The sequence below is a fragment of the Notothenia coriiceps genome, unplaced genomic scaffold (assembly GCF_000735185.1).
Source record: "Notothenia coriiceps isolate Sejong01 unplaced genomic scaffold, NC01 NC01_scaffold00029967, whole genome shotgun sequence".
In the NCBI taxonomy this organism is placed as follows: Eukaryota; Metazoa; Chordata; class Actinopteri; order Perciformes; family Nototheniidae; genus Notothenia; species Notothenia coriiceps.
In genome coordinates, this window is record NW_011362668.1 from 404,223 (window position 1) to 416,316 (window position 12,094).

The 12,094-nt window shown below is 42.0% G+C and overlaps 1 protein-coding gene across 1 annotated transcript in view; it reads right to left on the reverse strand.

Moving 5' to 3' along the window:
- Nucleotides 1-1,654: 1,654 nt before the first annotated feature.
- Nucleotides 1,655-12,094, reverse strand: part of fam171a1 (family with sequence similarity 171 member A1) — a 23,292-nt gene continuing 12,852 nt past the window's right edge. Inside the window, exons 6-9 of the mRNA XM_010786997.1 lie at nt 9,783-9,899; nt 9,355-9,469; nt 8,734-8,851; nt 1,655-4,945 (exon numbers count right to left, since the gene is read on the reverse strand). Of these exons, the coding sequence (XP_010785299.1) occupies nt 3,392-4,945; nt 8,734-8,851; nt 9,355-9,469; nt 9,783-9,899 (1,904 nt within the window). The 3' untranslated portion in view covers nt 1,655-3,391. The remainder of the gene's footprint in view (nt 4,946-8,733; nt 8,852-9,354; nt 9,470-9,782; nt 9,900-12,094) is intronic.

Below are 12,094 nucleotides of genomic sequence, written 5' to 3' on the forward strand. Positions count from 1 at the left end.
AGCGGGCGAGAGATGGAAAAACAAAGAAGTTCTGAAGGAAAGTGCACCGCTTAGAGGCCAATGTGGGGAAAACAGAACAGAGCCAAACTCCACCTTTTATCGTGAACATTTGTTAGAATTCAATCTGATTATAAGCAGTGGTGGAAAACGTATTCATACTCTTTACTTGGGTAAACGTACTAATACCACATTGTAAAACTACTGCATGTTACTTAAATAAAGGTACTTTGTATGTTGGATGGTTTAATCTGAACCAAATAGGCCTAATCATAATTAATACGTTTTCCCTGATCATTGAGTGTCAACATCTGAAGTGATAAAGTAACTAGTAAATAAATCTGTCGGACGTAGTGGAGTAAAAAGTATAACATTTGGTTCCAAAATGTAGCAGAGTAGAAGTATAAAATTAAAATACTTAGGTAAAGTAGGCTACAAGTACCTCAAATGTGTACTTAAGTAAAGTAGCCTACTTAATTAATGGTGCAAATTCCCCCCAAAATACAAACTTAACACATAACAAAACATCAAAAGATTAAATTGTGCTTGCTAAAATTCAGGTTTTTTTATTCCCAGGTATAGGCCTGTGTTATTCATTGAAAAAATTGATTAAGGTAGCATTACACGACATATTCCATATATCTACTGTCTGGTACTATTGAATCAGTATTACAATTCTAGTTTCACATGGATTTCAAAAGTGGTATGAAAAAAAAGCTAAAAGCGGCTATTAGAAACTATAGGTCAATCAAAGTGGCAGCTAAGTAAAAACAATAAGACCCACCGCTGGATAAAATCACAAAGTTATAACACTTTATGTTGAGAGGTTTGGTAATGCCATCAATTGACAATCTCATTGAACAGGACATAAAATAAATACAAATTCTCATGCTGCAATTTACTTGATATACGTTTGTTCATCATTATACAAATCAAAACACACACAAATAATTCCAGTTTGGCGGTTTATTAGAATAATAGGCTTCAAATATAATGCAAGCAACCAAGCTACACACTCAGGATGCTGTACTACTGCAACTCCACCCTCGACCTGGAGATTGATGTGGGATACTAAGAGAAAAGAGAACATTCACAACAACTCACGCATCATTTGACCAGGTGAAGCAAAGGAAAACCTATACACACTCTTTAATATGATTGCTATGACTATATCAACCTTGAGTGGATGTATGTTGATTATTTGTCAGCGGTCTTGCATCGACACAGAGTCTGAAAACACAAACTCACAGCCAGCAGCAGAGCAGATGAACACAACCCAGGCACACACATTTGAGACGAACATTCACCCTTTACAGACACTAAAGTAAGACAATGCACTGAAATGACCTGCAGTTTAGCTTCACATACAATCACACTTAGCTTTATCTATTCCGTGCTTCACTCAAAACTTTTGTAAATCCTTAACTGCTTAGTGTAAGACAGATTGGTGCCTTGCTGATTACTGTGTAGAGGATTTTACGATTGAAGCAGCTGGTAGACATTTTCTGAAACGTCTGCAGTGTAGCTTGTAATATGCTAGTGCTGAGGAAAGTTTACTGCATGCTTTCTTTCACAAGTGGTAGAGAAAGGGAGGGCTGAGGTAGAGGAGAGAAGCTAAAGGCAAAAGAAGGTGAGAAATAAATAAGGTTTTCTGTTCCACAAATTGGATGTATAGTCAGGTTGTTCAAAGGCACTTGGAACATGAGGAAAAGGTTAAAAACAAAAATAAGGTGAAACAGAACATGCAAAAAATAGTTTGGTTTCAGGTAAAACTTGCAGTTGTGTTTTTGTAAGTCTTAACATAAGGCGAGTTAGGAAAAAAAGTCCTTAACATATTACAGGAAATAAAAATAGCCTATTTTCCCAGGTAAAATACTTCATGTTGGCAATTAAAATTATATTGATTAAAATGACAAAAAAGGCATCTCAAGCAGCCGTATAAAAGTGAGCAAAAATATTCTAGTCAGTGGTTCAACAAGCACAAAACCCTTCATATTATTACACCTCACACTTTTTGTTTTGTTGGTGGAACTACAGTTTTGCAGTGGTATTACATCCTTATAACCAGCAGAGTGGTGTGTCACATCTGTGCAGTGCGGATAGTGGTTTCATTTCAGTACTCCAAACACTTTACCCCCTCTGTGGATCATCTAAAAACCCATTCAGCCTTCTGATGGGCTAGATTAAATTCTAGCATCATACTTAAAACCCATTAAAAGTACAGGATTCACATGTTTATGTCAGGGCTGATTATCTGTGCAGAACCCACTGTAAGACTTTTCCTGACAGACTAAGGAAAGAGTATGATCACCTGCCATATTTTGGCCCAGATGCTCCACAATCTTAAAAATGAGGGTATTCATCTCACGATAAAGAAGTGTAGTGTGTTCTTTACAGTCAGTGGACAGAGGCCAATATGGCTAGAGAAAAAGGCTCCCGTATTCGTTCATTTGTGAGAACCACCCCATAGTCTGTTCCCCCAACAGTTCCTTTATGCGCACAAGGCTAGTTATAAAAAAAGGCATATATTTGTTGTGCATAAAATATTCAACTTTCTCGCCTCCATTGTCCATTTGTCTTTGTGAAGTGTACATCACTCCATCCTGATGAGTGTATGGAACGTGTGGAGAACAACAGTGGTCTTTTTATAAAGGGAACCTGAAGCTCTGGACTAGGAGGTATCCCAGTGCTGAAATATTATGTCAGTGCTCTATTAAGAAAACAAAGAGCTATAATTAAAATGTTCTTATCCTTCACGTTTTGATCGGCGCAAAAACAGGAGTCATAGTTAAAGGATAGGTTCACACTTTTGAAGTCTCAAATAAAAACTGACATGCCCATATGTACAGCTGAACAATTGTGGTCGTTGTACTTGTTACATATATAACGGGATGATTATAATCTGTTGTGAGATTTTCTCTTAAATTCTAAGCATACTTATGGAGTTTATTTACGATGGACATCTGAGAGAATGAAATATGTAAGTGTAAATCACACTGAATTAAAAAATATAAGTATTATTTCTGTGTGTTGAGATGAAACTAAGAAGTGTAGAAATGCACCCGTTTTCTGAGATAGTTGCTATTTATTTGTACTGCCTATACTTACTACTTGTTATTGTGATGCCTAGATTTCCTATAGGGATAACAAAATCCTCTATCCATTTAAAAAAATCTCCAATATTTAAGATTGATACTAAATCAGACCAAATTAGAATATATTTTAGCACAGAACAAAAACGTTTGGTTTTGTCTCACCATCACTTTAAGACGGGCCATTATGCAAAGTAGGAAGAATTACAGCAACCAAACATGCTTTCTATGTACTTATTGGCATGTGAGTATTTGATTAAGAAAAAAAGTGTGAGGCTATCCTTGAAGTGGTCATCTGTGGATCATTTCAGGTTGAAGGCCAGAAGAGGTCGCTCCTCTCTCTTCTGCCAGGGACTCTTCTTCTCCTCCTCTCCATCATCCTGAGCTGCATCGTCATCAGGAGACACTGACAGCAGCACATGATCAGTCCTGAACGTCTCTCCCTCAGGTGTTGGCAGGGGAGGAGGAGGAGAAGAAGGGGATGAAGAGGAAAGTGAGGGCGGTTCCTCTTGTATTTGTACCACCTCTTCTATTTTCCCCTCCTCACCCCCCGGATCTCCCCTCTGACCCTCTGCTTTGTCTGACAGGATGTGTGCCGTGTCAATGTCCTCTGGGCTGCATTTGGGCGTCTCTTCCTCGCTGCCGCCGCCGTCCAGATCATCCACATACACCAGCTGAGTGTAGGCCATGGCTGGTGCTGTGCTCTTCGACCTGTCTTTCGCAATCCCTCTTTCCTGCCATCCTACAACTCTCCCCCTGCGGCCCACTCTCAGCTCGTTCAGGTCCACACCGGAGTCCAGGCTGGCATCGTTGCCCCGCCTCCCACCGCTGCCAGTATCGTGTTGACCTCCTCCACCTGGCGAGCTGCTGTGGCACCCCGCCCGCTGGAGGTCAATGTAGGAGTGGCGAATAGCGTTGGAGCGTCCATCAAGCGAGACGAACCAGGCTCGTGGGTGAGGCAGAGGCTTCCCTCCCCTGAGCTCCATTAAAGTCTTTTCAGCCAACAACGTGTCCTCGCTGTTTATTTCCATCAGACCCGTTTCCCCAAGCGCTGCTGGGATGGACAGAGACTCCGACAGCCCCATACGTTCTCCACCGCCCTGTTTGGAGGGATGCGGGCCGAGGTCAGAGAGGGATTGCCCCAGTGGCTGCTGGGAATGTGAGGCATTCAGCTCAGCCTGGATGGTCTCCAAGTCACTCTGCTGGTCAGTCTGTAGTAGAAGTGCCTGACCGGACAGAGGGTGCTCCCCCGGCAGGCGCATGTAGTGAGCTGGGATCACCAGGGTGGGACGCACTCTCGGGTAGCCCTCCCCCCCACTCAGCAGGTCCACGGAGCCGCAGCAGAGCAGCTGGCCCGGCCTGGGGAGCAGGGGGGGGGTGGGGCGCTCCAGGTGGTCCACAGAGCGGGAGAGGAGGTAGTCAGGAGCTCTGCACTCACACACCTCCCCTCTACTGGGGGAGTGAGGGGGAGAGGAAGGGGAGATGAAATCAACAATCCCGACACTGCTCAGCTGATTGGCAGACACCTGACCTTGATTGGCCGACGACAGTGCGTCTGAAACCGGGTTGCTGGACGAACAGACGGAGGTGTATGATTGGCGGTAGCCTCTGTCTGTCCCACACGAGAGGGCGGACTTTAAGTGGAACGTCTCGGCAGACTGCCGGTAGTCTCTGCTGCGCGGCGTCAGGTTGCCAAGAGAAGAGCCGTGGCTGTTGCCGAGCGAGGAGCGGCTGTGTTTGCTGTGATGGATTAGGCTGTGTTGACGATGATTGTCTTGTTGCTCATATGAGGACGGCTTCAGCATCGGTGTGGTCATGTCGGGCTCAGTCGCCGTGGAAACAAGTTCCAGCTGCGCCTAAAGACAAAACAATAATAGAGTAAGAAACTGTCACAGCCATTATATGAGGGTGGGACAAGTCCCCCCCACTTTTTCAAATGATTAGTTTAGACCCCCCCACTTTTATACTATGCGGAAAGTCCGGGAATCGGTCTATCCACTCGCCGCACTTTGTAGAGCGCTGTGTCAGTGTCAAACCCATTCCACTTGCTTATTGAGAGAATGCCCAACTCAATGAAACTCCGTACCATGTTTTCACTGCTACTTTGTACCAAGGCAGATTCTCAGATCTCTTGTATGAAGCGATGCTGGTAGCGGAGGTAAGGCACACACACCAAATGTTCAGGACATTGTTAATACAGCGAAAATCAAAGCTGACGATCTCTTGGTTTGATATGTTCTCCCCCCCAGACAACATGGACATAAGAAAAAAGTTTTCAAAGAAGAGGGAAGAATTTTAAGGAAATCAGTGGGGATATTGAACAGGAAACATTTCAGTCAAGGGGCATCATATGACCAATATAGACGGAAGAGCAACATTTATTTGAACATTTAAGTCAATGATACCATTCCTAGGTGAACTTAACATCTGTAAGGAGTCAGATCAGTCTCAATATTAATAAATGCTCACTGAAGGATTCACAAATGTATTTTTGTGATTTATATATAAATGACTCTCCACAACAATATCTCTCAATGCACTCACAAATATTTATTGTATATAAATGTACAAAAAATGGGTATTTAAACTGCTTTTCTTGTGAACCTCTGCATTTGTGTTATGTTTTTTTGAGACTTCCCTGACGGAAATGACAAATCGCATATTTTTTTAACAGGAAACTATGGAAATTATAACTAATTGTGGTTTTCTTTTACATTACTTAAAACAAGAAATATTTATATGTCAGAAATATGCTTATATTTGTGAAACTCTTTTTATCTGTGGATTTTTTTACATTTATATACAATAATAAATATTTGTGTGTGCATTGAAAAATATTTTTGTGGAGAGAGTCATTTATATATAAATCCCGAAATACATTTGTGAATCCTTGTCTGCATTTATTAATATTGAGACTGATCTGACTTCATACGTCCAAGGCTATGCTCACTTTCAAACTGTAAATCCACAATGCACCCTCAAATCATTGTAATTTTGTGTAGTCAAGTGCTTTGAAACACAGCCCGGCGTCAACACATATGTTACACAATTCAAATATTATGTTTTAGAAATGACGAAAATCTTACACAGGGGATCCTTAATATTACATTTTGGCAAGTGTTACGTTCCTTACTGGGTAGGTCAGGTGACCCTGTTAATGGTGTCTTCCCGCTCCACAGAATGTTGTGGAACTAACTACAATTTAACTTCATAAAAAAGAACGAGTCTGTCATATGCATCCAAAAAATTCCTGTCAATTCTTCTAGGCACGTAATTATTTGGCTAGAAATAATACCCTTCAAAGCGTAATAATTATCCTTGGTCAAAAAGTAGTGCCACGGTCGTCACCGTTGTTCGTGCTACACCAATATGTAGCTCATTTACCGTATCAACAAACAGATATGGAATGAAAAATGGCGACGCCATGGCTATCATCGAGTACGGGGACGAGGAAAAAGGCAGACAAATATTCAACAGCACAAAACATGTAACATGCATATATACCGTCTGTACCAAAGGTTGTATAATCTTACCAATACAAGATGGAATACGTACAGGACAAGCTTACAACGGTGGCTCGGCTTGAAAGGGAGACTCAGAAGGTGTCTGAAACAAGAGTTTTTATTATTATTTACAGCAGGGAGGTGAGGGAACCATTTTTCCATTTGCAATTTGTACAACATCCTCCGAGGGCCGTACAAATTATTGAAACTCAACCTCTGCTGTTAAAAAAAACTTTAAATCACAGCCCATCATTTGGCCTTTCTTTCATGCTGTGCAAATAAAAAGCAACTTCTTAAATCCAGATATCTCACCATGACTCATGTTTGACCGCATGCATGCCATGCAGTTAAAGCATCTCAGGTGCACTGTAGGCACATGCGAGGTATTATCGGACATGACCCATCCTTTCAAGCACCGAAAGATAATAGGAACAGAACTAGTCAGAGGTGCAGATTGTTCTGATCCAAGCATATTCGCTACATCACGTTATCATGAACCTTACAAAATGAAATTAAAGTAGGAAGAGTGCGATACCTAACCTCCTCTCGGTTCTCCGGCAGAGTCTCCCGCATCCGGTCGGGTACCCTCCGGTACCCGACCGGGAGACCCACCAAAAAAGCTGATTCGCGGGTGGTAATTTTTCAAACCCTTTTGTACTGGGTTCGGTTCCTGGGTAAAACAAAGATGATGCGGGTCGGGTCGCGGGTGTTGCATAATAAATATATTTAAATAATAATAATGTAGTTTAATGTTTAAATCCTCAGACCTCTCCCCCGCGGGACCGTACATAATCATAACCTCTGCAGCGCATCATCTGCTTCTGAGCGCGCCACATTCTGAATGGCTGAGGTGAAGCTCTCTAGCGGAGAATACAGCATTTTCCAACACTTCCTCAAGAGCGAAATCCAACGTCTGGGAGACTTTTGGTGTCCTCCTAGATGGAGAGAATAACCAACATCCCACGCTTTTTGAGAGAAATATGCAACTGCGTGTGTTAATAATTGCACGTTTTCACTGCTCATATATATATGCGGGTTCGGGTCGGGTTGCGGATCCTGTGCCGACAGGTCGGGTCGGGTTGCGGAACTAATTGGTAATATGTGCGGGTAGCGGGGCGGGTTCGGTTTTGCACGTCGCGGGTGCGGGGCGGGAGCGGGTCTTGAAAATCAGACCCGTGCAGGACTCTGGTCCGGGGGCATGCTCCTCCGGGAAGATTTTTTTTTAAATATTGAAGTTAAAAGCATCAATCTGGTGCACTTTGAGAGCAACATGAGGAGATCTATGGATACATCTTTTAACACCCATATGAAACAGAACTGTAAGCAGATTTTTCTTTTTGGATATTTTACCAAATCACTCCCCTTTCAAACTCTATTCTTGTTATTTTTAACAACTTTTTTTTGTTACTGTCATATAGTATTTTATACCTGTTAATAATTTAGTCTCTAATGTCTCATTAATAACTATAATGATCATATCAAGGTGTGCCTTAACCTCACTGAGCTGAGGTTATTTGAGCCTCTCAGGAGAGAGCTCTCTTCCACCTGGTTGTAGAAAAGCTCTTTAAATTCGTTAGCATAGCTAGCTAACCAGATGCTAATAACAACAGATCGCCACTGTGCTTACAACTAAAGACACAGCCTCGCAAACACTGCGGCATGTGTACGGCTCCTTATGGGTACTGCAATATTTGAAGAGCTGGAGCGGCGTTCCGATGCTCTCCGTTACTCCTTTCAGACGAGACATAACCACGTGAAGACCTATGGTGAAGACACGTGTTGTGTTCAATGAACCTGTCCTTGGCCAGGAAAAACAGGCACTCGCTTGTTTAATTATTTTGCGATCTAGATTTCTTCTTCTTTGAAGTGAGAAGTTGTCCGTCCGTCCGTCCGTCCGTCCGTCAGTCGGACGGACTGACTGACTGACTGACTGACTGACTGACTGACTGACTGACTGACTGACTGACTGACTGACCCCCCCCCCATACTATGATTGCTTTTTGGCAACAATGTTGATGGGTCATATTAAGACGAGGCCCTCAGATATTCCCTGCCACAGTGAACAGGTACTTCCTTTGACATTCATTAGGACAGTGCAATTAAAACTTGTGAATAAAGCGTTCTGTGAGAGTCCTACAGACCTCGCTGCCGATGAGGTCCAGGTGGGACATGGAGGTGGCTTGATCCCTCTTACTGCCGTCCAGACCAGAGGAGATAGTGAGCTTGCGGTGAGACCCTCGAGGCTTCAAACAACGTCTCCTGCACATCACAGAGACACAACAGAGGATATGATTCAATCATGGGAATTAGTTTAACATAAAAAGTTCTCCCCTGTGATGTTAACTTAAAATTGGAAAATATAACTCCCTTAGGGCTAATATTTACAGCAGAGCAGTGGTACCAGAGTACTTGTGCAGTACTTGTTAACACCTTCTAGTGCAACCAAGACAGTTTATGTTACATGAACTGCTATAAACAACTTGGATTTATTTAGCACTTATATGATAACTGATGGATTGATAGATTCTGTTACTTGCAGAGAGATGATGAACCCTTTAAAATGGCTCTTCAGCGCATTTAGACTAAATGTTGACACGATGACAGTTTTTGACAATGGATGCTGAAGGCATGCAAGAGGTTGTTACGTAGCAAGAAGAATTTATATTCAAAATTGGCAGCAACAAAACAAATAATGTTCCGCTCTTTGATTTCTGATTAAGATAAACTTTATGACAAATAGCTTTGGAAAGACTTTCACACACTTGCAGTAGTACAACAGGAGACAGAGCAGGCAGAGCAGGATGAGAGCCATGCCTCCCAGTATAGCCAACAGGAACACCGTGTGGTACGTGCTGATGTCCTTCGCAAACACTGGACCTGTTGGATAGACAGGCGGTCATACAGAAACTGATTTAATATGTAACAACTTTCATAACACTTTCACCGAAAGGTGGCAACTAAATGTTTTGGTATTTGCTAAAGGCAGAAAGAGTAGTTGGACTGTGCTCAAAGAGAAAGAAAGTCCAGTCTGAGGTGTCCTTCTTTTATTGGCTCATAACTGATGATTGAGAAGGATTATGAATATATTTTTGAACGAGTCCTTACATTTATAGCGAATCCTACTCATTGTGCCTTTAGGACTATATCTTCACTCTACATGATGATGATCTGTGTGAAAGCAGTTTCTCACCTGAGTGTATTGGAGACATGGCGGCCACCCAGTATCCCAGCTGAGGAGCGATGTAAGTCAGACTGAGCTGGTTGCCCTCTCGCTGCACGTGACCCCAACTGCTCTTTATCCAAGTACCTGCAGACACACACACACAGGGCTTGAAATCAAGTTTCAGAATAATGATTCATACTGTATAAGAACCAGAGTTTCCGTTTACAGAGGGCATTAGGAACAAAGTGACAACTGACAAAGCCTGCAGCAAACTCTACTTCTGATTAACCCAAACAGAAAAAGCAGGACTTTACTTAGCTAAATCTATGTATCTGTCAAGTTTAGTACTTTGTTTTTTTAAATAAATGGTTATTGAGGCAGAAGTAAACTCAATTAACAGCAGGGTTACCAAAAATGTAAAGTAGCACTCTCCAAGACCTTTTTTTAACCACATTAAACGCACTTAAATTACCTTTTTCAAGCAATTATCAGTGGTGTTAAAAATAATTTTTAATATAAAATACATTTTAAATATCGCAACCTGGATAACAAGCATAACATTAGTGTTTTGTTTTTTTACAATCAATGCATCATGATGGTGCCTCATGCATGCAAAATGCAATGTTAAAACAATCTTACGTTTCTAAAATTCTCTGATCAGACAGCAGTCGGACACAAAACCTTTTTAAAACAAACATTCTTAAGTAGGGCTGCAAAAAAAATAAAATCATTTGTCCTCCGGTTATTTTCCAGATAAAATGATTACTCGTTTGTACTAAAGAATTGTTTTAATAAAATGACCATGCTTGTTTCTCAAAGTTGAACTAATTGTTGCAGCACTATTAAAAAGACTTGTCAATTATTTATTGAACCTATTTCACCTTCAAACATGCATTTAGAGGAGGCTGAAGGCAATGCTTTCCAAGACTTCTCAAGATCTTTTTAAAAAGGTCGATTCAAGCCCAGTAGTGTGAAAGAGAACAGTGTTTTGGTAGTACTGAACTCTCCCACAGGGAGGCAGCACACAGTCAGAAGCCTGTAGGAGCACAATAGCAGCTCCAGCAGTGACCAAAAACCCCAAAACAAAGCCAGAGTCACTGATTAATTGAGTGTCAGTAAATCTGAACCAAGAGGAAACATTGAGTTGTGCCTACACACTTCTCCTTTGGGGCTCAAGGCTAACATAGAGAGAGCCATACTGAGTCTTTGTTTATTCCCAGTTATACAACGTCATATAGTCAGGAAACTGCATCGATCTTCAGGAGGGAGTAAACAAAAAGGGTCAGCAGGGGAAATTCAATGTGGAAAGACAAAAATATAAAGGGCTTGGACAGGGGGAAATAACATTTCAAGGAGAGGAAACAAGAGCGGACAAGGGAGGTGGAAAGGAAGGAGAGATAAGGGAAGAGGCACAAGAAACAGAGGAATGAGAGAAGCTGTGTGACTCAGCATCACACACACAGGTTCTGTCTGATGTTTCCACAGGAGGGGGGGGGTTCGTTCTCTCTCTGTCTCTCTCTCTCTCTCTCTCTCTCTCTCTCTCTCTCTCTCTCTCTCTCTCTCTCTCTCTCTCTCTCTCTTAATAGCAACATTAAAGGACTCTGTTCCCACGCTTCAATACAATACACTGCAGAGCGTCTGGCAACTGCTTAGACACAATGCAAACATTTATACTGTCCCTACAGCCTGTATATTACTCCTGCTTTTCGTCTATTCCTGCAAAGTCAACACGGCTGACGTGTCAGTTCATCTGAGTGAGGTGATTTACATCCTCTCATGGTAAAGAGTGTCTGTTTATGAATGACAAATACACACAAACAATCCAGTGAACTTGATCTGTTTGTACATGACATACATTTGCCTTGCACTCCCTCAATATAAAATAGGAGACATTGTCAGTTATACAAGACAAACAGGTTTGTGTGTGTGTGTGTGTGTGATGTGCCCACTTTGTAAACAAAACTGAGCTTCTTTGTGAAGGAGCTTTTATCAGCCTGGAGTATTTTATCCAAAAAAGCACCAGACGAATTTCAAAAGATCTTTCTTTGTGTTTTCTTCATCCCTGGTTCAACACACAAACACACACTTAAGCGCACAGTGAAGAAACTCAATCAGGAGCTGGGCCTTACTGTTGTGTAACTTATTTGGTGGGTTGCTAAGGAACATGAGATGAAGCCCGAAGAGGGTCCGGGGATGACTTCTGTTATGGAAATACTCGCAGCTACAGGCTCTGCGTAGGCTTCAAGTGTGTGTGTGTGTGTGTGTGTGTGTGTGTGTGTGTGTGTGTGTGTGTGTGTGTGTGTGTGTGTGTGTGTGTGTGTGTGTGTGTGTGTGTGTGT